At 42.0% G+C, this 27889-nt stretch overlaps 1 protein-coding gene across 1 annotated transcript in view; it reads left to right on the forward strand.

The window, feature by feature from the left end:
• The first annotated feature begins 9074 nt into the window (after nucleotides 1–9074).
• The window catches only part of CPS1 (carbamoyl-phosphate synthase 1), a 91810-nt gene continuing 72995 nt past the window's right edge, over nucleotides 9075–27889 (forward strand). Inside the window, exons 1-6 of the mRNA XM_009956383.2 lie at nucleotides 9075–9197; nucleotides 17183–17292; nucleotides 22003–22147; nucleotides 23209–23298; nucleotides 24003–24059; nucleotides 26495–26587. Of these exons, the coding sequence (XP_009954685.1) occupies nucleotides 9075–9197; nucleotides 17183–17292; nucleotides 22003–22147; nucleotides 23209–23298; nucleotides 24003–24059; nucleotides 26495–26587 (618 nt within the window). The remainder of the gene's footprint in view (nucleotides 9198–17182; nucleotides 17293–22002; nucleotides 22148–23208; nucleotides 23299–24002; nucleotides 24060–26494; nucleotides 26588–27889) is intronic.

Consider the following 27889-nt stretch of genomic DNA (forward strand, 5'->3'; position numbering starts at 1 on the left):
TAACATGGAGGAGACAGTTTTTGTGTAGCCCTTTTGATTTGTTTTTGTTTTGTAAAGCCAGTTTGGCTTTAGTGATCCACGGGAACAAGCTAGTGGAATGTGTGATTCCAGAGGCTCATAAGGGAAAAGGGATCACTGCTGATCCTGGCCAATGTTTGTTTAAAAAAAAAAACAAACAAACTCACAAACAAAAAAACAACAAAAAAAGTCTTTTTAGAAAATGTCAGAGAATGAGAAACCTTGCTGCCTCCAAACATCTTCCAGTAAAGAGTTCAACTCTGGGCTGAAGTCAGACACTGCAGACTCTTATCGGGTAGGTCTAAGACTTCTGGGGCCAGTCTGCCTTGGTTGCATCAACATGAAAATAAGAGTTGTGTCTGAGGTGTGCTGCTGTCGTGGCATTGGGAGTGAACTGCACTTTGTATAGCCATTATGACCCCTCGGGCAGCACTCTTCTGGCAGCACTCAGTTTTAGCCAACTAAGGGGTTTCTCAAACTGGCCTTTTGGAATAATGTCAGTCTCTTTCAGATACAGCAAGGGTTTTCTCTGTTTCTTCCAAGTCAGCTGATCTAACAGGAGCTGCTAATCCCAGTGGCAATGGAATTTGACCCGTTTTCAAGATGTTGATTCTCTTTCTCTTGCTGAAGATAAGAGCCTTATCTTTGTCACATTTAGGTGAAGCTTAGGCTCTGTATCCCAGACAGCAGATGAGTGTACTCTGGGCTGTTCAACCCTTAAAAAGTTTAATCTCCTTAAAAATGGATTTTTCTCTACCTGGGAATAGATATATACCAGTCTTGTTGTCAAGCGTTATAGAAACTTTATGGGTCAAAAGGCGGTGAAACTGCTTATACACAAAATTTGGAAAATGGAGGCGCCAAAGAAGGCGATTCAGAATTAACAAGAAATCTGCCTTTTTTTTTTTTTCCCAAAGCAATCATTTGTGTGGCCTTGGTTTGAGATTTTCAATTATTTTGTAACAGTATTTTTTCCTTTTGTGAAAGAAAAGTCTTTATTAGCTTTCAAAACTATCATGTAAGATTAACTGAAACTGTCACAGCACCTGTTGATTGATCGTTAACAGTTTTGTATCCCAAATCCCTTTGGTATTCATTACCACCCCTGGATACTTTGGTTGTTTTGAGGCACGTTTCCTTCATTTTCTAAAACTGGGCATGAGGGTCTGTTTCCACAGCTAAGTATTTACCTTGCAGAACTAAATTACTTTGCCCTCAGCTAGACTGAACTAATATTTTGAAGAAAAGTGAAACTGCATCTCAGTTTGATTCTGATGCTTTTTGACTTTTTGATTAAAATACCAAAATGAAAGTCTTTATTTTTTTAACAGAAGTTTACTTTCTGGTTTGTTTTGAAAACAAACAAGCAAACAAAAAACCACAGAAGGAAAATTTTAATTTAAAAGAGGAAAAATGTTTCTCTTAAAAAAAAAAAAGTTCTGCAGCAGTTCAAATAACTACTTGCAGTATTTCATAAAATCAGAATTTGGTCAACTCTGTTTAAAACATTTCTTTAACTTTTTTGTTTGTTTGTACTCCCTAATGAAAAGTGTTGGTCAATCAGAATTAGGAAGATGTTTCAAATTATAGTTACTGTGTTTTCCATCCGAAAGTACGAATGTGTTCATGTTTTCTTCAGACTGGGCTTTCGTCAGCCAAAGACTCATGAGGAGAACAGGTTGAATTTTGCACAGTATCTCAAGCCTCACCAGCCTGAGGTTTGTGCATCTTATTCAAAGAACACTTGCGCATTGTGTTTTCCATTAGTTTATGTTGGCCCAGGGCTTAGATCTGTGACTTCTCCTTCACACGCCTGTTTTCTGTGAGCGAGGACTGCAGAGTTGGTACTTAGGAAAAAGATTTAATTGTGCTGTTAAAAAACATATTTCATACTGGTTTTGTCACTTCTGCAAGAAATAGTTAAGGTTTGGTAGGACTTTGGTAGGATTTTAGTAGGATCTTGCCATTTCTAGTGCAAGGTACTAGTTAGCAGAGATGGCAGTCAGAATCTGTCCTTGCAGGAAAAACAATCAAGTAGAAAAGTATGTGAAAATGAAGGGAAGAGGGGTAAAGATAGGAATTAATTCTGCTTTTCAGGCTGACTTCTACAATCCAATTACAGCTATCAATAAAGTCTTTACAACTTTGTCTTGAAGCAGATAAAACTTCCCTTATATTCTCGCCATATTTAGCTGAGTCTTTGGCTAGTAGATACAGAGGATGAAAAAAATAAATGAGTGTGAAGATATAAAAAGGCCAAAAAAACCCCCCTCACCATCTGATCATGTAACTGATCTGGTATGAACTTGCCATCATTGTGATGTCTATGAGTTAAATTTTTCCAGATGTTCTCCCTAACAATTTTTACTCAATCATATTATTCAATAGCTGTTTTTCTTCCACAGGAAGGCCTTTCTCAGTGACACTCAGAACTGAAAAAAAGCAGGTTTTCTGAAACTCTCTGCAAAGTAAAATGGTCAGCATAAGGAAACAATGGAGTGGAGTTGTGGATGACTGCAGAGTATGCTACCCTGGTACAGTTTTAACTTCCACATTAAAGTGTGCATTTAAAATCCTGTAGTTGAATGCTGCAGTGCTTACAACATCATGCATGACTTTAGAGAATAGTTCCCAGTGAAGGCAGCAGGCTTATTTGTAAAGTAAGACATCAGTTACCCTGTCAGGGGATCACAGAGATTTTGAGGGAATTACAAGAGAAGTGTCTGCCACTACCATACAGGCAAATAATAAAAAAAAAGCAACAGTTGATTTGTTCGTTCTTACTTTTTGGCGAGTTCCTGTAAATGAGTAATAATGAGGAAAACTGAACTTCTGTAGACAAAAAGGGTGACTTCTTTCTCTAAAGCACGCTCAAGGGAAAGCAGCTTTCAAGACCCATGGAGTGGTGTGGGCAGGAGAGTCACATCAAGGAGCTGGGAGAATGTTACCCGTGCAGAGAAACTGTGAAAGGAGGCAGAGAGCAAAAAACGAGGTCCCAGGGGTAGAAAGGACTAGGGATCAGAGAGGACTGGGCAATTTGCGTCTCAGGAAGACCCTGAGGTGGATGGAAAAGAAGCTGCAAGCAAGAGCACACCTCTAAGGACACAGTAGGCAGCTAGGAACAGTCCATTTTTAGTTCCTATTCTTCTTGCCTTTTCACTTGGAATTGTTTCCATCTAAAAATTTAATCATCTGAGTTTATATTCACTCATTCCTGTCTTTTTATTAATTTAAAAGCAATTTGGTATCCTTTGTGAAGCTCAGGGTAGAAAAAAAGTTTAGGGTGAAGTCTAGTTTGCTTGGGCTATTGTCACGTCCATTCTGTGCTTTACTGAAGCTGGAATATGAGGATGAAAGCTCACAGTTTTACCCAAATGTATTCAGGTCTATGATAGAATAATAAGTAAAAGAAAAGTCAACAATCAGCAATGATTGGCTTTTTGGATAACAACCAGTCTCTCCATCTCTGAGGAATCATGCAGGTAGATTTTTAATAAGGCTTTTTTGACTTGTCAGTAAATTGGGCAAGCAAAGAAAGTGGTTATCAATGTTTATGTCACATGAAGGCACTCTGAAAGAGTAAGAGAGCATACAGGCTTGAATGTCTGCTGTTTACTCAAAATCTGACCGAGGGAAAGGGAAGAGGAATTGCTGTGGCCAAACCTTGATCTTTTTTCCATCCATAGAAGTGTAGATGTAGCATATCTGTAGTATACTTCTGTCAAGGTACCAGCTGGCAACCAGATGTTGCAGAATGGATTAGCCATTCCCCCAAATCATGCTTCATACTAACCTGCATGTATTGTTCTGCCAGGTTTCATGAACTTGCCTGGTCATATCTCTGTTGATATGCAGTATGATTCATGTGAATTCTCAACTGCAGGGCAGTGCCAGACTTGCCTTCCAAGCAGGTGTGCTGTTGAGCTGCACACATGCAGGAGATCTGATGCTTCCACAAAACTTTGATTTCCATGTGTGAGTTCTAGAGAGCCAATCTGTGCAGGCAAAGTGGACACATCCAGTGTTTCTAGCTGTCCAGAAATCCTGAATGAGTATGTGAAACCATCAATTTCTGCAAATGTAGAATTTCTGTCTGGAAAAAGATAGGATCTGGCAAGACTTGAATTTGGTATAATTTGATATGTAACTTTTAAAAATTACCTTCTGTGCTGAGGTCAGAACCCTATCTTAATTTTTTTTTTTATCACATCTACAAAACTTTTTTGCTTTGTATGTGTAGGCTGAAGTTCTCTAATAGTGAACTGCTACTGTTTGGCTGGACTTAAGGAAGAAGGAAAAATGTCAGGATAAACAATCATGTGGGTTGGTAAGGGTGAATGGAAATGCAGAACCCAAATCTGAAGATTGTGTTTTGATCTGCTATGAACCTCTCCCATTAAAATTTAAAATATCCTTTTCCCCAGACCTCCTCTAAAATAGAACAAACTATGTGGAAAACACCCCCCCCCCCCCCCCCCCCCAAGTTCTGGCTGTGGCTTAAATAACAGAATTCAGGAGAGCTGAGGGGTAAGGCTTGCACTTGATTCTTATTCCTTTCAGTTTCTCTCCACATACTCAGGTGAAGATCAGCCTTAGTTTTTAAATTCTTGGCTTGTTGCACTTTGCATCACAATTACTGTGTTTTCTAAACATTGAGTTTTGCTCGAAATGCTTCATTTGATCCAAGATTGGCTCAAAGCAGTTGATCTGGAAGTGTAACTGAGCTTGTTTTATCACCTGCAGCAATCCAAGAAGAGATAGGGGATGCCTGATGCTGTTAGTTTATTTGCATGTGAACAAGATAACTTCAGTTTATTCCCACCCTACATACTGCAAAAAAGTAAGTTACAGGTCTCTGAGGTGATGGGGTTTGATAGAGTTGTTAGCAGTATGCTGCGAACAAAAATTGTGATCTAGCTCAGACTTACTGTTGTATTCACTGTGGTGATCTTGCCTGGTAAACTAACACCTGATTAGAAAATGTATGGCAAATCTTAATATTTTTCGGGTGCTTCCGAAACTCTTCCTGTAAGTTCCTTGGGAAGCAAGTGGAGCTTGCCTTGTAACCTTCCAAATCACTCTGAGGGCTTTTCTGCTAGCTGTGGGCATGGAGGAGAGTATTTGTCTTGTTCCCTGTGGAAGCAGAGAATTTCGGTTTAGTTGGCGCTGTCAACTATTCTGCTTTTCTGCTCAATATTTTTGAAATTTTAGTTGGAGCAAGACAAGGTGGTCAGAAATCAGAGACAACCTGACAGATGGCAGGAGAGATTTCCAAAAGCATTTGAAGGACACTTGGGGAAAAAACTCCTCTCTGATCTCAGCTACAAGAAGGACAGTCCAAGTAATTCACATGGGCTGCTCGTTACACTGGTCCCAATCCAGGGGAGACTTATGCCATTGGAGCTCCACTGCGCTGGAGGCAGTTACTTGGGACTTGCACTGACATGAATCTGGGCCAACATGCCCACAAATTGGCCCTGATTGCTTGTTTTTCCAGTAAGAACGGAACTATCTTGTGCTTTTTACGGAGAACTTGAAAATGAAAAATCCAGTGTAGCTTGGTTGCTTATAGCAGAGCTTCCCAGCTGTGACAAGCAGCTTTGGGAGCTTCCGTTTTAGGGTGCCGGTTCTGGGGCATCTAAGCAAGGTCTCTATTGCTCTCTGAAAATCGAGCAGTTTGATTTAAGCCTCTGAAAATGTAGGCATTCAGCTTGCTTTGAGTATGTTTGCCCTGGGGATTTGCAAAGCCACAGACCACTGATTTTATTTGATTTTTACGGTTCAGTGGGACTGTGTGATGAATTTAGCTTCTGGTGTTTTTCACTTGTAAACTGTAAGAAAAAGCTCCTCATTTAAATGAGCACCTTGCTCTTCTTGTCCCACTCCCTATCTTCTATGCACGATATAGCATGAATTAATATGAATCTAAAGGCAGTCTACCTTTCTCTAAACAGCTATGCCAAGTAAGACCATGCTAAGAAAGCCTGAGTTGTGAGTACTTCCCACCCTTCCCCCCGCACAGTATTTGAACTGCTCTTGTCTGAGTGAATCTTCTGCCTTCGTGGCTTTACATTGCTGATTTCTCTGATATGCATCCTTCCTCCAGAGCCCCTGCCCAAACTTTCTTTCCTGAAGGGATGACAGGATTGCAACTTATGTACTGGCAGGCAAGTTTTAAGCTCAGGCAGTGTGGCTGCAACTCCATAAAACCATTGGTCTCTGCTCTCCTTTTTCCACTCTTCTATGGTTGGTTTCTTTTTCCTTATTGATTCCCTGTTTCTTAGTGATTCTGCCTCTTCTGGTCTTAAGTGAAGCATATGCTTAAGATCTGTCCAAAACCACAGAAGGCTTCTTTGTATGTTGACAGTTTTTTCTGAACTGAGGCTTTTCTCCGAAATATCTAATATATTTTCTGCCTTAGAGTCAACAGTTTGTCACCTTTTTTTAGCACATTGGCAATGAGACAAATATCTTGGATGTTTTTTCCTGGTTTTGGCAGAAGGAAGTTCCTCCGTCATGGTGGAGGCTTTGAAAAGGAAGATGGTTCTTACACTGGAGGGATAACCTTCCTAATCTCAGAAGGTCTGAGGTGGGCTTAATCAATTTTGATAATAAAACATGGATGAAAAAAAGGGAAGACAGCAGGGTCAAATCTGTAGTGGTACTCAATGGGGCATCCTTGCTGTGGAGGTGATGAAGTAGTCTTTTGCCTGTTGTTCCTGCATATAGCATTTCATCCTTAATATACAGCTGCCACATTAGATCTGTGTATGTACTGCAGATCCCTGACAAACTGAATCCAGTTCACGATGTGGTTATGCAGCTGTTGTCACCGGCCAAAACATGCTGCTCTGCCAAAAGGCATGGTCCTTTTTCTGCTCACTCCTGACCCCCTGTGTTTATGAATGGCCTCGTGGTGAAAAGGAAAGGGTCATTTAGCAGGATCTGTATGTCTCATTGTGCAGCCACATTGAAACTCGCATGGTGGAAGGGGGTGCTTACGAATTAGCAGTTAGGGTGCTGAAACTGCCAGCATAGATATGTTCTGGTTCAAACACATGTACACCTGGGGTCCAAAGGAACTTCCTGATGTCGGCAGAGAGTAAAATGGAGTGTAGAATTTGCCCTTCAGTATAGCCATAATGAAGGGTGGTGCTTGTAACCTTCCAAATGCTGTGTATGACATTCATGGCAGTGTAAAGCTAACATAATGTGAAATGTGACTTTAGAAGAAAGCTGGCTTCTGAATTGCATGTGTTGACTGCACGTGTGTTTGTATGTTAAGATGACCTTTTTAGTACAAGGTATAGGTCTTTCCAATCCACTCACCTACAGGTGTGCCTTTACTTTCTGTATGTCTCCTTTCCTGTGTGTATCTCCAACCTGGATCACTACAGGCTAGAGCCAAGCAATTAGAGGAAAGCTAACAAAAACATTTCCCAGTTCCTGTATTTTTTTTGTTTCTGTTGTTTGCAGGAATTGAAATCTGTCTCTCTCAAGCTTCTTCTATGACTCAGAATGATTGTCAGGTATCTTACAGGAAAAACGGTTATGTCTTTCGTAAACCACACTCAAGTTACCAGGGAACATTGTTGGCTTGCTTCTCCCAGCTCTGCACACTTGTAAAGCTCATGCTAAAGCAGTGAGCTCTTCTACACCTGGTCTGTCTTCCACCCTATCTCTGTCTCTTTCATTGATCTGGATTCAAGCCTTTCCCATGTGTTTCTCATCCAAGTCTCCAACAAGACCTCCATGTCACAGAGGGTACCCAACCCCATTGCCCTCTTTTTTTGTCTTTTATTATGTGCATGACTGTTCAACCTGGTGCTATAATGAGCTGCGCATAAAGTATTTTTGTGGTACTGGTGTCAGTTTAGACTAATCTCAAACCACTGTATAGAAAGAAGTCCCAATTATGACTGTGAGTGCTTAGGAAAGGTCACCTAAATCCTCTACAGCAGTATGTGTCCAGCTGCAAAAAAAAAAAAAGTCTGTATATCTTTTTTTTTTTTTTTCTCTTTCTTGCTCTGAGCTAATTGAAGCTTTCGTCACCTTGGTTTCAAAAGATGCCTCACCATTTTAGTGCTTGAAGAATAATAATGTGCATGCTTCTCCCACAGCTTTTGTCTTCGTTAGGCATTGTCATGTCTGGCTAATGAGGAACACAATTCTTTTTGAAGACTAAAGTAGCGTTATAGGAAATATGTGATAGTCGCAAAGGTCTAGTAGTCGGTTAGGAGGTAGTATATGGAACATTTCACCTTATTTCAGCTGTTGTCCACCACTGAAGTTTTAACAAAAGATGTTTTTTTCTTTTGAAGCTGTTTATTTTTCCTGGCGATGTCCTTTTCATTTGTCTGGGGAGGGGCAGCTCTCTGGGACCTGTGATAGGGCTTCTGGTGACTGTGTACTCTTCAAACACAGAATAAAAAGACTACAGCTTTCCACAGAATTTGCTCTTCCCACTTTACTACTTTTAGTACAAATATGCTTGTAGCAGTCACAGGCTGTCCCAGTAGCTAATGTGTGGCCCCATGTTGGACAGCACTCAAAAGCACACTGTGAACAAGACTTAATTTGCCTAGGCCTTGTGCTGTTAGGAGAACAAATGGTGCTGTTCCTTGGCTCTTACTGAAATGTAAAGTGTTTGTTTTAGAGCATGAGGACTGTCTTCATTGCTGTGGGTGTAATTTCTCTAGCATATTTTGGTGTCTTCTAGCAGGCAGAGCTAGTGTCTGGCCTCTGATGCAACCTCTACAGCAGTGCTCAGAGACCAACCTGAAGAGAAGTGTTGCAAGGGTGTCTAAGCAAGCGCCCCTCCAAGGAGGGGCGGGAGGAGGTGGGGCTGCACCAGAGGCTTTTAGTGGCAGAATAAATGGGAAAGAACAGGGCAGCACTGTACAGTCAGTCCAGCACACCTGCTGTATCTTTGTTTTCTTCCCCTGTGATCTGCAAGAGTATATGGTCTGCACCAAATCTTGAAGAAATACATACAAGTAGATTTTTATTTTGTCTTTTTTTCTTAAAACTTTAGTTACCCATCGGCAACTTTCAAGATGACAAGAATTCTGACAGCTTGCAAAGTGGTGAAGACTTTGAAAGGCAGATTGGAGTTTTGCAGTGTCTCTGCTGATCACTGGAGTTTCTCAAGGACTCGTACCAGGTTGTTGAGCACCAAGGTAACAGTAACTGAGCTACTGTGGTTTATTAGATGTGTTTGGCATGCTGAGAGATAGCTTGCTGCAGATAACAGGGCTTACCTAGACACATAACATGAAACAAAAGGAGATTTGTCTGAACCCTAAGCAAGGGAGTTGCTTGGCTAAATGGTTTTATTAGTTAAGCAAACACTTTTTGTGTAGTCTGGAATGGAAATTACAGGGTAAATTGCACCAAAAGGTGGATTTTCAGGGTTTGAGTTAATTATTATGTGGTATTTTCTTTAGAAACACCCCACCCTTCTATAGCTAACAGATAGGTAACAGAGCGGATCTTTCAGTCCATATGTGCATAAATCAGCTAGATATTTAAAAACATGCTTCACTTGAAGCATGTGATTAATCCTATTGGATCTACAAAGGATCCATTTTCAATGTATTGGAAACCATGATGCCTCTGAGATTAATTGGAGGTGTAGAGGACTCTTTGTGAATGCATCAGTGTATCGGCTCTATCAGATTTACTGGGGCTGGAACCTCTTAGTTCACTTCCCAGCTTTCTTCTGCTCTTTGTTACAAACAAAAATTGGCTACAGAGAAAAACTGGATGAGGAAAGAGACATCCCTATTTTCATCTCTTCCTTAGCATGTGAATTCTCAGTTTAGCTTTGTCTCACCTGCACTTAAAAACTGTGTTGTGACTAGTGTTCTTGCTAATGCACCTGTCTGCCCCTGTCTGTCCCTTCCTGAGCATGCATAGCAGGCATGACCTGTCACTTCATTCACTGTCTTAAAACACAGCACGGAAATCTGCCTCCCAGCAGATTGATCCTGACTCTGCAATCAGATCTGGCTTAGGAGAAAGTTACTCCTTCTTGTGATGACAACAGGAGTTCTACTTGTGAATTAGAAAGCCATCGTGGTTACCAGTTTCTGCAGGTGCATCATTTGAGGAAGAAGTAGGGCTCTGACATGAGGAGCAAGTTCCTTGGTTGTTCCTCAGGCTGGTGAAGCTATGTTGGTTTGACACTGACCACACGTTAAAACTATGTCAGAGCCCTTAGGTGGGGCAGTGCTGTCTCCCATGTCTTCCAGGGCAGGTGCCAGCTTCTGTTGTTCCATTTTGAAAACTCAGCACTGGACTAGAAAGTGTCTCTTGGTGTGACAAAGCAAATTGTTCAAGCTGTGCCGCAATCTCTTCTCTTTGGGCTTTGTGCTTTGCATTAAAATGAGATAGGAGAAAATGGAGACAATTTTACTGCCAGTACTGCTGGATGAGTGGAACCTGTGAATGCACTAAGAGGTGCTGTTGGCAAATGTCACAATGTCTAGGGGATAGGAGCCCAGGGTTCATACTTGGCTGCTTGGTTTATGGCTGGTGATGGCCTGTGGCATCAATCTGCTGATGCTATGTAATGTAGAACAGGAGTCCATGTAGATACACTCAAGTTCACTAGGGTTTTAGAAACTGTCAAGCCAACTAAGCAGGACTGGAGAGTTCTGCTGGAACACCATCTTTTCTTGTCTCTGTTGCCTCTGATGCTTCTCTCTGTTGTTGGAGCTGGTTCAGTTATTTTAGCCGTGCCCTGGGGAGTAGAGCAGTTGAAGCCTTGTGTTGCACAGATAAGTGAGTTCAAAGACACTTTAGTCTGTGGTTATAAGTCTGCTGCAGTAAAAGACATCTTCCACTGGTGATGCTTTGTAGCCCATGGTTAGTATTGCTGGCTCAACTTTTGATGAGACACAGTCTTTCTGTACATATCCCAGGATAATTCTAGTAGAGACCTGCAGAAGGTTGGATCTGATGCATTCTTATACTGGTGCATTAGCATCTGAAGTTTGGATCTGGCATCTTAAATGACAGATTGTTGGTGTTAGGTACATGGTTTTTTACTCATTCAAGGACTGCACAGTGACAGACCTACAAGGTCATACCTCATAATGCTGAGACATCCAGTTAGGAAGCTTCATGCTCATGGAAAACTGCTGCCCTACTTTGATAGTTACAGTACCAGCTGTTCTAGCATCTACCTAATTCTATGCTTGTAAAGCTAAAGAGTGATTGCTTAAAGCCAATGGCACCAGTGCTGAAGGCAAGAAGAATGGAATACATGTTAAGAAAGCAATGCCAAGTGAAATCTTGGGAGCTGTTTTAACCTTAGTCCCAGCAACGGCAAATACATCTGAGGTGGGTGAGAATGAATTGGGCCCTCTTTCTGTTTCAAGGTGTATGACAGGCTCTATTGGAGACTACTCTGTGTCTGAAGTACTGAGTCCAGTGGAGCATTTTTTCCCTGATTGTGACTAGTTGGCTTACCACAAGGTGTGGTGCTAGCCAGCCAGCCCCAGAGGTCTCTTCCTGACATATGTTGTGTGACATCTGCCTTGGTATTGACACTGCGGAAAGTTGTTTCCTTATTAGACTTGATTATTTTAGTTCAATACGTACAGGTGTTTGTGCTGTCAGAGTGAATGCTTATGCTCTTGGTGAATAAGAAGGCTGATATCTGGTGGAGTTTATGAGCCTGTGACACTTGAGATCTCAGCTCAGATTTTTAACACCACCTTTGCTGGGGGCTGAGTGGTTCTGTTTGAATTCAGAATCTGGAATACAAAAACTTGAACCTTTCCTGGCCTGGGGCTTTTGCTTTAAAACAGTAACAGGCTTATACACCTTTTTTCATGGGGCATGCAGAAGCAGAAGTGGAAGAGACTCTCTAATATACTTATGCAAGCAGTAAAGCAGCAGGCCTGAGGGAAAATTTAAGGATAAGTGGTCCTAAAAAGCCAACCTATTGCATAGCTTTGTGTCAGAGTGTGGAAGTTAACTGTAGTTGTGAGACAAGTGACCAAGTAGTGACTTAGGGCTGGGTTGGTGTTCCAGCCATCATCAGAGGTAATGGATATTTGTAAGAAGTTTGGAGAAAGAGTGAAATGCAAAGTAATTAAGGTGTGTGGGCTAGTGCCAGTATAGGTAATGATCACATTCTCCCATTATTGCAGGCTTAAATGAGCGTTTAGTTGCCTTTTATTGCTTTTTCTCAGTGGGCTATTTTAGGGACCATTACAAAATACAATGAAAACATGTTTCTAACCTATGTATAAGCCAAGTAAAGTATTAAAGAGGTGTTAGTTGTTAGTAGAGTGCCTAATAATTCTCCCAAGTCTGTCTTCTGTCCAGTTAAACTCAGCCTGTTTGGGGTGAGCTCACCACTGTAGGTGAGCAGTCTGAGATGTGGGGACTCACAGGCCTGTATTTTCCATATTGCACCCCATCCTTCGGTTCTAAAGCAGAGATGGAGCATCCACGAGTGAAAGAGGGGCACAGAGAGCGGATCAGAGACCCCTATGGGCCCTCTGTAGGGGTGCTCAGCATCACTAGTTTCAGGGTAATCAAGCTGCTTTATAATTCAGAAATGGGCAGAGACTGCAGCTCGAAGCTCATATCATTTAATGCTCATCTGAGGCCAATGTTGTTAAATGGGGATATAAAGAGTAGTATGAGCAATCAATAGGTGGCTTGTAATGGTATAGCCAGCTCAGTAAGGAGAGGATTGGGAGAGCTATAAAAACCACCAGGACCAAGCTAAAAATGTAATTAGAAATGAGAGGGAGAGGAGGAAAATTTTTGAGCGCTGGCTTTAGAAACTATTTCAGACTTCTGTAAAAGGGCTCTTCAAATATATTTTGAGGTGGGTGGAAAGTAACTGCAAAAATTACTGCATGGGAAGCAGAGAGATGGTGAGGAGGTGAAAGATCAGTTACAAGATACTCCACTCCGCTCCCTTTGGAGATGAAAGTGAAGGGGAGGTAAATGAGACCTATTCCTAAAAGATGGGGGAACTTAGTGAGCTGCTACTGTGGGGGAGAGAAGGGATGGTCATTTCCTTGGGTGCTCACTGACTTCCACTAGGTGCCTTACCTATCTCGGTTTCCCTTCCTCCTTTGATTTTTGTCACAAATAAATACTTGTGGTGTTGTGATCAGCCTTAAGAAGAGATCAAGCTGTAGGAGTTGTGACTTTTCTACTGTGGTACCTGTGCTGCATTGCTGGCTTTGTTTTGTCATCAGTTTGGATGGTAAAGGAACTAATCCAAAGCTTCTTCCTAAAGTTAGCCTACATGTGAATCTTCTTTGGTGTACCCAAGATGCTGACCTGGCTTTTGATTTATTCTTTATTCTTGCCCTTTCTTCTTATCTTAATTTTATCCAGAAGCAAATGTGCCAAAATAAAATTATGTATATATAAAAAGGGGTGGCAAAGAAAGTCTTGACTGTTAGCAACGTCCAGATAGATTTCCAGCCTGTGATGGCATAGTACTCACAAGTAGAGACATTTTTCCATTGATGAGAAAACTTCTCCTTTGTTGTTGGTTATTTGGTCTTCAGAGAGTGGATTTAGCATAGTCTTGGCACCAGCTTTCTACTGTAGAAGAAATCTGGTGGCTTTTGTCTTATTCTGCTGTGGTGCTGCGTGGAAATCTTATTCTGCTGTGGTGCTGCCTTAGAAAGATGTTTTATCATGTTATTACTGGAGGAAAACAAACTGGCCTGCAGTGAAACTGAGTCCCAGCTGTGTGTCTGCCATATATCGGTGCCCATCCTGGCTTTGGTACTCAGCATACTTGTAGTCCTCCAGCAGCCCAGTGTTCAGGGTTCAGCTTGGCCATGCCAAGGTAAACTGAGGGATTTCTTTGGACAGGAAAAACTTGACTTCCTTGACTGATTACTCTGTGATGCAAGTAAAAAAGAAATAAAATTACCTGTTCACTTTCTAGTACAGGGGTTTATAGGAGACAGGCTTTAAAAAGCAAATTATGTTGCAGAGTTTTTGAGATCTTGCAGATCTTTATCATCCATCCTGTAGATGGGAAGAGCTGCTAGAGCAGGGAGCTAACTAGAACTAAATAAATCTGGGTTTTCTGCTTTCTTTTTTCTTTAACTGCTACAGTGCTTTGTTTACTTCATGTGTGAAGTGCTTAATGAAGTGGAGCCTGAACTAGTTAACTCTTCAAGTTGCTTTGACAAAATACACAAAATCTAGCAATACCACAGCAGCAGCATGACCCTTTGTTAGCCATCTCTATTCTCAAAGCTCTTCAAGAGCCCTGCAGCCTCTCTGGAGCACAAGGAGCTCTGCTAAAGGTGAAGCTACTGGCGTGTAGGAAGGAGAAATCTGATTGCAAATGGTATGTCTTACATTGTGTGTGTGTGGAAGGAACATTTTATTTGAGACTACAACAGAGATTTATCTGAGGCTACCTGGGGATGCTTCTGAGAGGGCAGAGACAAAAGGATCTTGTGGAGCTATGGGGGTTTTGTTTATTTCTTTTGGGTTTTTTTTTGAAAGTGAAAATCTCTCCCAACTAATCCTCGATTGAGCCAACTGGCCTTCTCTGTAGCCTGTAAATCACTTTTCACATTAAAAACAAAAATGAAAAGACAAGGTAGGCTGGCAGCTTAGGGATATGGTAACACCTCCGCTGGAAATGTAAGCAAGAATAATTGCTTCTAGAATACTCAACAAATAATCCAACCACTTAATTAAGAATAATAAATCAAGTAAGGGAGGGAAACTTTTGAACATCTATCCCTTGCTATAGCTGAACTTGCAGGCAGGTTATGGTTGTTCAGGGACATTCTTGTGCATTACTTAAACACTGTGTAGGGGCTCTAATAGTACAACAGAGGTTTCTGTTCAACAGAAATTATTTCTGTGCAGGTCTGGTGTGTAGAAGGGCAGGTGGCCTGTGGTGGGAGGAAAGACATGCAGATTCCTGTGAAGTACTATAGTGAGGATGAGGTTCTAAAGGTCACATTGATTGCTCTGGATTTTTGACCCTTGGGGTTAAATGGATCTTAGCTTTTCTGGTCATTCCGCTGTTGTGGACTTTGCTTCCTGAATGATTCTCCCAGGCTATATCTGCAGTTGGGATTGCAATTCAGGCGATTACCCAAACTTGTACCCCTTGGACTTGCTGGGTAGGACCCTTGGTAGGACTTGCTTGAGCTGCATATTTGGATGGACTCAAATACATGGGGAAAAGGATCCATCTCTTGAAACCAAGGCTGAGAGAAACTGGTTCCTACAGTAAGTCTCCTGTCAGCAGTGTGGACTGGGTTTTCAGCAGCCTTTAGAAAGGCCAGAGGTCCTGTCCAAAGCCCAGTCTGAGCCACCCAGGTGACCTCTGTACTTTGTAATGCTTTGAGTGCATAGCAGCTTTCTGTAATGAGAGGCTTAGTGAGATTAGGGAGCTGATCAAACTGTAATTTTTGGGGGGGTCTAAATCTAGGGGATTTAACCACAAAAAATATATTTATAACTGGAGAGGGAGGGGATTTTGGTATTGCTGACTATCCCATCCTATGGTCTGGGAAGGTTCAGGAAATGATGGCTGAACCTTTTGAGAATGACTTGGTGTTTGACATTAATAAGGAAAAAATGTAAGACTAAAAGCATCCCAGATGCACAGAATTTAGTTACTTGGCAGTGCAGTTTGATTTTTAGTGTATTTTGTGGTACATTAGTAATTGATCTGTGCGGTATTTGTAACTGCAGAGGATCTCTAGATGAATGTTTGTCATAATTGTTGCAAAATGTTCAATGCTGAGAATGAAATTTCTCCTTGCTGAGATTGTTCATCTGATTTATGGCTAATGGAAAGTAGCTCTCCTGCTCCTTTCTGCAGCAAATTGATCTTGATTCTTTTAAAAAATACCAGTCAGATTAATTGTTCTGGGAAAAAAAACCCCAAACAACCAACCCAACAGTATGAAGTTAAATCATGATGAGAGCAGCTTCCTGGTGGACACACTTGGTGCATCTCCTGTGGCACAGACCATTGGAGTTTTTGCACTGGTGGTCACTCTGTGACTGCAGCTCTGTGCCCAGGAGGCAGCTGCACTTGCATTCCAGAAGTGGAAGTTTCCCAGGGCCCAAAGGGTTAGTTGTCCAAATTCTTTTAAGGCCAGAAATCTGTTGGCAAATCTATTTCCAGCTTTGCTTACTCTATTTTCCCCTGCATGTCATCAGTGATCCTGCTGTCTGAAGGAATCTCCCAAGTCATTCTGTTGTTTGTTGTGTGTATACTTGGTGGGTTTTTTTGGTAGAAGCTGGAGTTCCCAGGTGGTTTCCTATGCAATTCCTGGACAGGCTAAGAAAGGTTTAGTTTCCAAATGAGGCAAAGAGGGTATGTTTGGTCTGGTATGTCTAAAGACCCAACTGTGCCACTGAATCTCTTAAGGACTTTTGTAAAAGTTGCTCTCTCTGTCCTATTTTCCTCAGCTGTAAAATAGTGATTAAGCCTGTAAGGGATCCCACAATTAGTGTGGGACTCAGTTTTGCTAAACACCCTCTGAAAGAGGTGTGGTTTTATGGCAAGTTGTCCTCTAGGCTGCTTGTTCTATGTCTACCTCTTCCAGGACAATTTGTGCCTATCCTGAGACAACTGGCCACGAGTGTCTGTCTGATCCACTCTCTTCTTGTGTCCTACAGTGGAATTGACTGGTATTTTGAATTTTGCTGTCTGACACCAGTCCAACTAAACATACGCTTATTTTTAGAGGCTTAGCTGTACAGTTGCAACAGAAGTTAAGCACCTATCAAAGGTCACAGCTAGATGAGAGCCAGTGTACTCAGCAGCAAGCCTTGAGCAAACGTTGAGGAGAGGGGCAATCCTTTCCCTCCAGAGTTATGATATTGGTTAATTGCGAGATATAATGGGTAGAAGAAATGAACAAAATTATATGGAAAAGTGATCCCACAGTAACAGCAGCACATGGGTGAGGTTTGCCAGCTGCCTCACCCTCATTAGGAGCACAATGTTTCCTAGGTGTTAGAAAGAAAAAGAACATCAGGAGACAGGTAAAAGAGACAGAATCTTGGTAGCTGAGAATGAGAGAGGGGTAGGAATACTTAGAAGCTGAGGCATGAAAGGCAGGTGTCCTAGGTGTTACCTGTATAAACATCCTCCTGTATTTGAGTCTCTTTGTGTGGCTTTCTCTAGGTGCAGACAGCGAACTTGGTGCTGGAAGATGGGATGAAGATGAAGGGCTATTCTTTTGGCTATCCATCCTCCACAGCAGGGGAAGTCGTATTCAACACTGGTCTCTCTGGGTAAGGCAAAAGCAAATGAGATATAAGCACCAAAACTTCTCTGGCAGCTTGTTAAAAGCATGAAAGCTGCTTTTTCCAAGCTCATAGGGTCCTCATCCAAGCATGTAGTGTTCTGTGTAAGAAAACACTCTAGTCCAGGGATACAGAGAGAGAGAGTTCATGAAGAGACTTCAGGCAGTCCTCTTGCATCATAGCATTTGCAGTGATGAGCAACTTTAGAGACTGATATAACTAACCATGATATTGAGGTATGTAGGGATCTGATCACTTCCCATTGAAATACAGCCATTGCCGAGACAGAGCAGAGGAGCTGTCTTTGTTCTCCCTCCAGTGTCCTGATCAAACATAGAGGTTTGAAACATCTGTAGCCTGCTGGGTAATGGAACTTGGCTTCTGAGTGCAAAATTTTTGAATCCTGAGGCTCCCAAGTTGGTCACGTGTATGACCCATCCCTTATGACATTTGTTGGGTCATACCACAGTTAAAGATGCGGTTAAACTCTGTGCTATTTTATTTTATAATATTCTGCTATTATATTAGCTATAATATTTTAGCAGAAACAGGATGCTGCAGTGATGGACCTTTCAACCTGTGCTGATTAAATTGTCATCCAAATAACAGTTTCCTAGTTAAATCACTGCATGTTTATTTGTCTTCATTAATATGCAAATTCACTTCTGATTCTAGTAAATCTCCTATATTTAAAAGCACAAAAATAGAGCGCTATCATACATCAACAGTGATGTGCTGTATGTTTCCACTGATTAATTACATTTCACAAAGTGTTGATGAATTTGTGGATTTTATGAAATATAGTTGTCTATAATAAGCGTAAAATAGAGTTACAAAAGATGGAGCCGATCAGTAATTCTAACAAAACCACAAAAATGGCCTTATTCTATGTTTTCATTCAAATTAAAAATCCTTTGGGATGTCTAGGGAATATATAAAACTTTAAGAGGAAAAATAATAAAATTAGCTCTCAGCAGGAGTGGAAAATAAAGGAAAACCAGACATTAATGAGCAGTTTCCCAACATTTTACTATATAAATTTTAACTGTCAAATATCCTGCTTAAAATATAATTTAGTCTCTGACAAATTTAATTCCAAACAAAATACAAAAATGAACAACATTCAGCTTAGTTCATTTTTGTGTTTCATTTTTTCCAGCTAAAGGGTAGGATCAGATTCATGCCTAACCTAGCACGATCCTCTGGCCTCTTGAGTGGTAGAGGCCAGTGGCTGACAGGATGGCAGCCAAATGCTGCCGGTGCTTTTGTTGAACTGCTTGAGCAGAGAAAATCTACCCAGAGGAATGAGGCTTTTGGTTAGCAGAAGGACATGTCCCTGGGGAGGTGAGACAGCTCTGAGGTTGTTGGTGCTTGAGCTTTTTCTGCAGTCATTCATAGCTCTCTCTGCCCAACTGCCTTGCATTCCCCAAGTTCTACTCTCCTTTGGAGAAACCAGTACTCACATGATGAGTTTTTAATGAGTCTCATTGGTGAGAATGTTAAATTGCTGCAAAGGGGAATCTGTTTGCAAAGTTTTGCATTAGGAGGCAATTATTTAAGTATTTTGACAGCACTAATTACTGGCTGTGTTAATATACCTGCTAACAAGCAACTGCTTAATAGAGATCAGAATGATGGAGGGCACCAGAGTTCTCTTCTCGGTGATAGATTATGAGCAATAAATCTTGTCATATCACAAAAGTCAAGGAGGAACTGATGGATTCATTTCCTCCCCACATGTTACTGTGGCAGCAGAAGCTGTGTTTGCTTATTTTCTAGTGATTTGGAGAGGATGCCTGTGAAAGAGAGATCTCTTCTGTGCTGGAGAGCATATGGGCATGGAGGGAGTATTCAAAATGTAGTGTTGTATCTTCAGAGCCCTCTCCAGGAACATGACCTTGATTGATTCAGAGAAGAGGAAGATAAGAGTTTGCAGCATAGTTGCAGATCGTAGAAGTGACAGATTTGCTACCAGTCTGGGGATTGCTGTCCAGTGAAAGAAACCCCGTAGCTCTGCCTAGTGCTCCTGAGCACAGAGATCAAGACCTTGTGTATCCAGAGGAGCCCAACTAGCTCTTTTCATTGACACATGAGGCTAAGTAAAGGAGGTGGGACCTTTTACAGACTGTCTGGGCACATAGCAGTTTGTCAATGTAGGGAACAAGGGGCTAGTACAGGGGTGATTTTGCCATGGCTGCTGTTAAGCCTCAGACCAGTGCTTTCTGTGAAGTGAGTGTTTCTACATGCTGAGTGGGGTCAGCATGGCCTCTGTACTGGGACGATTAGTATGCTGCTCTGCACCTTGTCTCTTCATCTGGACTCCCACGTTCTAATTCATGTCATAGAACTGAGAGTCAAAGCATTTTATGTGCGCGAGCTTTCAGGCCTGAAGTAGCTAAAGTTGGCTGAAATGTTGTCATATGACTATGCAATAGAGGGCAGAGAGCACTGTTTTGGGGGTGGAATTTTGAATTTTCGTTCCAAAAGCATGAGAATGAACTTTTCAGAGACATTTACTCAAAATAAAAATAATCATAGTATTTCAGCCATCTGTTTGGTATAGGAACAAAAAGGAAGAGAGGAGATTTCCAATTAAGAAAGAATTACAACCCATAAAATGTTCCCATGTTTGAAACAGCCTAGTAAATGCATTTGCCTCCAATAAGTCTGCGTGTGTTTCCCATGATGTTCTAGCGAGAGACCTTACTGACTAGAATTTACTGAAATCAATTAGGCCTTTGGGTAGGCACAACAAGGATTAGACTTTGCAGCATCTTTGGAGCTTGTGCTCTCATCTGCTCCTCTGTGTTCCGTGAGGCACTGTGCCTTCTTAAAGGGCATTGCATCTCACTGCAGAGCTGTGTCCTCATACCCCAGCCAAACCCAGTGGCTCTCTGTCCTTGCTTGCTGATTGCAAATAACATGCAAAGGTTAATTACGTTAGCTTTGTCATTAACCAAGAGTCTTTTGGAAGCTTAACCAATTGACTAGGAAGGAGAGAGCAATGCTAAATGTACACGTGACATGCGCTTACTGCAGTTCTGTGATCACACTGCACTTTGTGTGATTGTTTACCTGCAGCAGAAAGTGTAGATTTGAACAGCAGGAGAGGCTTACCTGAAAATATTTCATGACCATTGTTCATTCGACATGTCATTTCTCAGAGCTGGCTGCTGTGCTGCGTTGTCTATATCTGCCTGCAGCCATTCCAGTTTTTGTGAAGAGTTTCCCAATGTTTGACAATTAATCTTCTGGCAGGAAGTCCAATGTTCCATAAAAATGTCTCCTGTGACTTGCTGATATCTGGTAGATGGCTTGAGTTGCCAATTATATATTGTTCAAACAATAATGACAATAATAAATTATATTTTGTATAGGGCAGATTCATCCTGAAGAGTCTTTATGCATTTGGCTAAATATTTGTGTGGATAACTTCATCTGTTGCTAAATTACAGCTGCTTTTGGGTTGAAAGACAGCAATTGTTTAATGGATTGCTGCAACAGGATGCTACAGTATAAGGGAGAAAGCAAAGGCCTGAATGTTAATTTGAAGTTCAAGAATACGAGCGTGGTTATGTAGACCATGTTTATCCTGTCCCCCTCTTTGGGGTTGAAAGTGAGACTGGATCTGCTCAATCCAGAGCTGATATTAGGTTTGATCCGCCGCTGCAGAAGAATATTCCACTGTGTTTTTATATCTGTCCTTGATGAGAAGGGTATTCAGGCAGGAGATTGAAAAAAGTTGCTGTTCCTGGGGCTTCTGCCTGGGCTAAAGATATAAGGACATGCTTTGGGACTTTGTGACCCGGGTGGACTGCCAAAAGGATTGCCTTCACCTTGTCGTCTTCAGAGATACACAAACCAACTTCCAAGCACTTAGGAGTCTTGTTAGGTGAAATGCATGGTGTCCTGTGGGTAGGAACCTGGAGATTGCTGAGAAGAGAGGCCAGGCTTCTGCTGGGAGAAGCTGCAGAAGTGGTACCATGGCAGGGTTTATTGACAGAGCAGGTAGGAGAGAAGAACCCAGAGTAATAGTGAGGAATCACAAGGATGATTCACAGCTGCTTCCATGATCCCCAGATAAAAAGGTAAGCATGGATTTGTCTACCCACTCCCCCACAGAAAGAGCAGTTACAGCCCTGAACATCTCAAGACCTGCAAGCTCCAGGCTGAGGAAGGGACCAATTCTGGGCAAACAGCTCTGTTGTCTTTTGGCTTTTCAGCTTGAGCTTTCTGTTGCCACCAAGAGGGGCAAGTTCTTACACCGCATGGAGGGAAGGACACAGCAATGACAAAACATTGCCCACATGGTATGCCCAGGAATGACCAATCCCAACCTGTTATTTGTGGGTCAAGTGATATGCCGTACAGTTACGGCAGTTCTGTAGTTGCTCTGCACTTTGTGTAGTTGTTTGCCTTATGTTAAATCACAAGAAGTCTGAGTTTGCTAATAGCTCCTATGATTTTCTTAAATGAAACATGTGAAGCCAAAGCCTTTCCTTGTTCTCAATGTCAAATGTTTAATTGCAGATGGCTGTCAGGGCAGATTAACAGATGTGTTTTGCTTTTATACTGAGAATGCTTTCACATGAGTACCATTTCTGTCTTTTTGTCATATGGGGATTCAGACCTGTCTTGTTTTCACTGGCTTTTTTGTTTTCCTTTCATCTCCAGACCAATGTACTTTTCTTCATCTAGGTACACCGAAGCCTTGACAGATCCCAGCTACAAAGGACAGATTCTTACACTGGCTAACCCCATAGTTGGGAATGGTGGAGTGCCTGACACATCGGCTTTGGACAAAATGGGCCTCAGGAGGTTTCTGGAGTCTGATGGGATCAAGGTAACAGTGGGAGATGCAGAGCTGATCAAAGGGTGGCGCTAGCAGCCTGAGTGTGTGTGTGTGCTCAAGAATTTACTGGCACCCTCATAGAAGTTAAAAGGAATCAGTGATACTCAGCCTTTCTTTTTCTTCTTGTAGATATTGTCCTTTGGAGGAATGGTGGCAAAAGAAAATCCATCTTGCTTTCTGTACCAGGCCATGTGCTGTCTGAAAGTGGTGTATTTCCCATCAGTGATAGACATGCTACAGTTTTTGTGAACTGCTGTTCTGGATGGCTTTTTTTCCACATTCCCTTCTGCCTCATATTTATCTGTTTGCCCAAGACTGGTTGCCACAGAGAGACCAAACACCAGTGAGAATGAGAAGTTTCTGTGTGCTGAGACTTTTCTCTGTATGCCTATACTGCCACAAACAGGGGAGGTGACAGTTGCCTGGAGAAGGCTTTATGTACTAGTGCAGGGATCGGTATTTACACTGTGGTGACAGGGGATATTGGCTAGGAGCAGGGCTGTGTCTGTAGTGGTGGCAGTACTGAAAAATGAAACAAAACCATGTAATGGCAGAAACAGTGAAACGCTTTAGCTGTCCTGTGGTAAAATGACTCCTTTATAAGCTATCTAACTCTGCTAGAAAATGGAACTGACTTTTGAAATGAAATCTCACTTAAAAGTGAAAAGCTTTCTTAAACAAAAAATGAATCAAACCATTTTGTCTTGTTTTAAATTTCCATTTTTCTTTGGAATTCACTAATGAGAAGTGTTTTCTCGGTTGAGTGCAATTTGCATCTTCGGTTAGCTGGAAGCCACACTAGTCTATGAATTTCCTAAGTGAAAGGGCCCAGATACAATCATGACAGAGCATGAAGTCTGTACCCCTTTGCCAGGTACTTGTTCTGTGCGCGCCCCCTGCAAAGAGTCAGATTTGCTATGTTTTTGTTATGTAAGAGCAGCCATGCCGTGTCTCTGATGTGGTCTGCAGTGGATGAATAGTGAAAACTCGGAAGGCACAGGGCAAGCACAGAGCGATCCTTCAGTGCAAACTGACATTTCTTCTCTCTGCAGGTTTCAGGTTTGTTGGTGCTGGATTACAGCAATGAGTACAGCCACTGGCAGGCTGCTAGGAGCCTGGGAGAGTGGTTGCAGGAAGAACAGGTGAGCCATCTAGGGGTAACTACATTATGAGAACAGACCTGTACATATGGGAACAGGGGAAGGAACAGCTGGCTTTGAGCTGGTAACCACTTCTCAGATGTCTTCATCAGTCAATACTGGGCTTATTCTGTGTTCCTTAGCACTCTGGTTCTTCATCCAGTTATCTTTTTCAGGGTGCGATGGTATTTCCAAGATCTATTCAGAAGGAATGTCAATTAAATGAGAATGTTTGGTTCTCTGTAAAAACGATGCACACTATATTCTATTCTCTCCTCAAATGTTTCTGTAGTGCTGCTCCTAGTGGTTGCCCCAGTCATAACCTCAAGATATATTAGCTGCCAGAACCTCACTGACTTGAAGCTGTGGGAGTCAATATGTCAGTAGACTGCCACTGGCTTGTGACGGCTGGGAGGGTTAGGTACTCCTAAGTAAGGCAGAATGGGGCTCAGAAATGAGACAGATATTTGCCATATGAGCTTTTTATTTTGTGCTTTTTGGTGCAGAAACTAGATTTGAAGAACTAAGCTATTTATGAATGGGACTAGGGAGGAGAAGTGATGAACTGTGAGGCAACCTTGGTAACAGTGCTAAGAGTCACAGCTCCTTAAACAAGGATGTGTTCTCAGCAAAGTAATCTGGCTGCTGTCTTCCTTTTGTCTTAACTGCTTGTTCTCTAACTTATCCTCCTCTTCTGTTTTCTTCAGGTGCCTGCACTGTATGGGATTGATACCAGAATGCTGTCCAAATTAATTCGTGACAAGGTATGATCTGCTTCCCTCAATCCAGTTGCATTAACCTTGATATTGCTGGGCCTTCTTTCTAACAGTGCAGCAAGCCTGGGGTACCAATGCTAGTATTGGGCTGCTTTGACCTCGGATTTGCTCTTCCAAAGGCTCTGTGTCTTCTGTACAGCTGAGGCAATGCTCTTATTCCAGGGAGCCCCCTCTCCTTGGCTCTGCTCTAGGTTTCCTGTTCTGCATAAGTGAACCAGCACAAGCTGATGTAAATGAAAAGCCTCAGGTAGCTGTGTCAGACTAGTGCATCAGGCACAACAGGCAGTAGTGTCAACTACGTGTTGCCTCAGATAGTAACAGTCAGAGAGAGAGCAAGAACTCAGAGATATTATAGGTATCAGTTCACAGACAGCACGACCTTTGGTCAGTGGAAACCTGAGAGACACAGGATGCCTGCAATAACCTAAACTGGATTCCTAACTCAGGCTGGTTTTCTTTGACTGAAGCCTGTTACTGTTTTTAATAGTAATTTTCTCTGGTTTCCAAGAGCTGACAATTGAAGGACACGAGTGGTATTATCTTAACGAATGGAGGTTAATGTTAAGGTACACTTCATGCTGCCTAAAAAGGTGATCAGAGCTAGTATGAATGTAAATGTGCCTTGGAGGCTCTTTCTTTTGTAATGGATTATTTGAAGCTGCTCTTTTCTTTAGGTGATCAATTTGCAGCCTGCGGTCCAAGCCCACAGCCGCTTTCATTCCACAGAGCAAAATATGAATGACCCAGCTTGAATAGAGGAGTACTTGTAGAAATGAATTCTTATGGGAAGACAGGCCATTGTCCTGCTCTTGCAGACAGCAGGCGAGTGCAGTTTAGTACAATAGAAAATGGCAATACGTTTTCTACTTTCTTGAGACATACTGTTTAATGGATCAGTGTTCCTTTCATCCAAAGTAAATACACTTTCAGTGTTTATCCTGTAGCTTAGCAATGGTAGTAATGCCTGTTATGCTGGGACTCTGAGCAGTATTGGTTTATGGCTTTTAAAATAGTGCATAATGTAGCCTTTTCTCACAGTCTTCTCAGGCTGAAAAAAGCAGCTTAGTATTTCACTATGCGTCTATTTATAAATTGGGGGGGGGGGGGTGAGAACAGAGCTTCATTATCATAAATGCAGAAATGAGCAGTGACTTCTTAAATTGGACTCGAAAGGTAGATGTAGGGCACCATTTGGCTGAATAATCTGGGAGCAAGGTAAGACACAGGGTTCCTGTTTGAGAGCAAGGGCTTTAGGGCTGTGTCATCAGCATTTATAGGACTGTCTGCATGGTGGCACTTGGCAGTTTCTGTGGTTCCCGAGAACCTGATTTGTTGAAGATGATGCTGGCCTTTTCAACTCTGCTCCACGCAAAGCAGCCTGGAGTAGCTTTTGGTGCAAGGTGCTACTTGAGATGAGATAGGATGTCAGCCACTGTTAAGAGCAAAACTCTGTCTTTAAAACTTACCCTTAGTTGTGCACATGGCAATACAAGATGCTGGCTCTTCCTTGCCCTAGAAAAATGACAAGGATACTTCGGGTATGGCCAACCATGGAAGTATCTCATGGAAGTATTGCTAACCCCATGAGCAGTCCCAGTTGCATGCTAGTGTGATATCCACAGGGAGAGCTGAGTTTAACGTGTTTTATCTTTAAAGTGTTATGTGTTAAAACAAAACATTGACTTCCTCTGTTTTACTTTCCCCTTCCATCCTTGAAAAGTTCTGTGTTGCACATCCTGTCCCCATGCTCAGAAGAGGTTAACCCTAGGTTAGTGCCCACTTATTTCAGGAGTGGGGCAAAGCCAAAACAGGGACTTTTCCACCGAGAACTTTAATGAGCAGAAGGTGGAAGAGGATATGCTGATGGCAGAGCAAGAGTGTCTTGGCTTCAGTGAGATAACAACAATAAAGAGTAGAGATTGCTGGAGGCAATGGTTTTTTTAACAGCTTATTCAGAAAACAGCTGTGCTGACCTGCCTTCTACATAGCTTTTCCTTACACCAGCTCTACTGCCTTGTAGCTATCCACAGGAGGTGGCTGAAGACCTCACAGTGGGTTTCCAAAATCAAAAAGCTTCAAACTGCTTTGTGGATTACTCCCAGATCTACACAACAGTTACTTGGAGATCTGAATTCCGATCCTCTTGGAAGGCAACCCATTTTACTGTCACTAGACAGCTTGCCAAACTGCCTATTAACAAATTTTACTGCTGACAATGCCTCTCCCCTGAATGAAAGATTTTAAACAGAGTTTTGATATCAAGGAAGGCTCATAAGCTTCTGAATATGCTAGAAATGGTTATAAGCTGCCAAGAAACCATCTCTAAACAGCTGTTCCAGTTGCTGTGCCTGTCAGCACCTTCTCCCAGTGTTCACAGCTTCTTCTTTGCTCATGCTTTGTTGTTTACTGGTGTGTTTCCACAGGGCACGGTACTTGGGAAGATTGAATTTGAAGGTCAGCCCGTGGAGTTTGCAGACCCAAATAAGCAAAACTTAATTGCAGAAGTTTCAACAAAGGTGAGCAGTTCTTCTGTAGTCCCAGGGCTGTACACTCCAGGTAGTAAGTGCTCCCCATTTTCTCTGGGGGTTGTCAAGTCTTTCTAAATAAACTGTTTGGGGACCGTTTCTAAATCGTACACCTTGCCAGACCTTTGGAGGACTGTCATCTCAATATCATCCTTGAGGAATCCCCATAGCTCCTTAGGTGTGGTGTTGAAGATGTAAAATGACCTGGGTTGAGCTGGATGTAGTCTGAACAGTGGTCTGATTTTTGAGTTTCAAAGAAGGATGGAGAAGTATTGTGGATACGGTTAGACCTAGTATGTGGTGGACACTTTCAAATATAAGAAGAATTAATAAAAAGAATGGTTGCTTTCCTTAAATAAATTTCAGGAAATCTCACAATAACATCTGATAATCTGCGTTCAGGCATAATTTTGTTGAGGTGATTCCAGAAGATATTTCAAAAAGAGACTGTTAGGAACCCCCTGGATCTAATATTCCTGATAATTAGCTGCTTTGTAGTAGTTAAGTTTGTACTCTGTTAGCTGGGTATGCAAACTATGTTCAACCACAAGATGAGAAGAACATTACGAATCATGAGGATGTGGCAAACCAGGCCCATATTAAAAATAGTAACTATTCTTGTACCAGTGTAAGGGCTAACGTCTTAAATTGTGGACTCTTTGGGGATTTAATTGTGGGATAGAGTGCCTTGGGTGCTTAATCCTGGAACTGAGTATATGAGTCCCTTTTACAAATTCCATGCTTACTGTGGTGTTTGCAGTTCCTTCAAGATCAGTGATGTTCTGGAGGAGCTCTGCAAATAGCTGTTCTGCACGCAAGCTGGTGCGTTAGTGACATGAGTGAGAAGCAATCCTGAACAGACTGGTCAGTGAACAAGTGGTAATTTGAAGCGCAGTCTCCATCTAGGCTTGGATTTACAGTGGTAACTGGTTACCTGGGATGCCATTGGAATACATAGGCCGCCTTGCAAATCTTGCCTTCAAGGGTCTCGCCAACTCGTGCCAGTGCCTCCCCTATATTTCAAGTCAGGGCCTTGTTGCTACAGAGAATGGTGACAATTGCTTATTGAGGTTGTGATTTATGATTGCAAGATGCAGGGGGAGCCATTTTGAGCAGTAACTCAGAAATAGGTAAGGTTACTCATGATGAACTCTGTAATTACTAAGACAGAATTACTGTAAAGATGCTGAAAATGGCTTCTAAAAGGGGCATATAAGATTAACGGAGCTTTGGTGGTCTCATTATGTTTATAACTTCATTTTATAGGCTTAAACATCAACATCACAAATAAAA

Source organism: Leptosomus discolor, chromosome 5 (genome assembly GCF_034619465.1).
Source record: "Leptosomus discolor isolate bLepDis1 chromosome 5, bLepDis1.hap2, whole genome shotgun sequence".
In the NCBI taxonomy this organism is placed as follows: domain Eukaryota; kingdom Metazoa; phylum Chordata; class Aves; order Leptosomiformes; family Leptosomidae; genus Leptosomus; species Leptosomus discolor.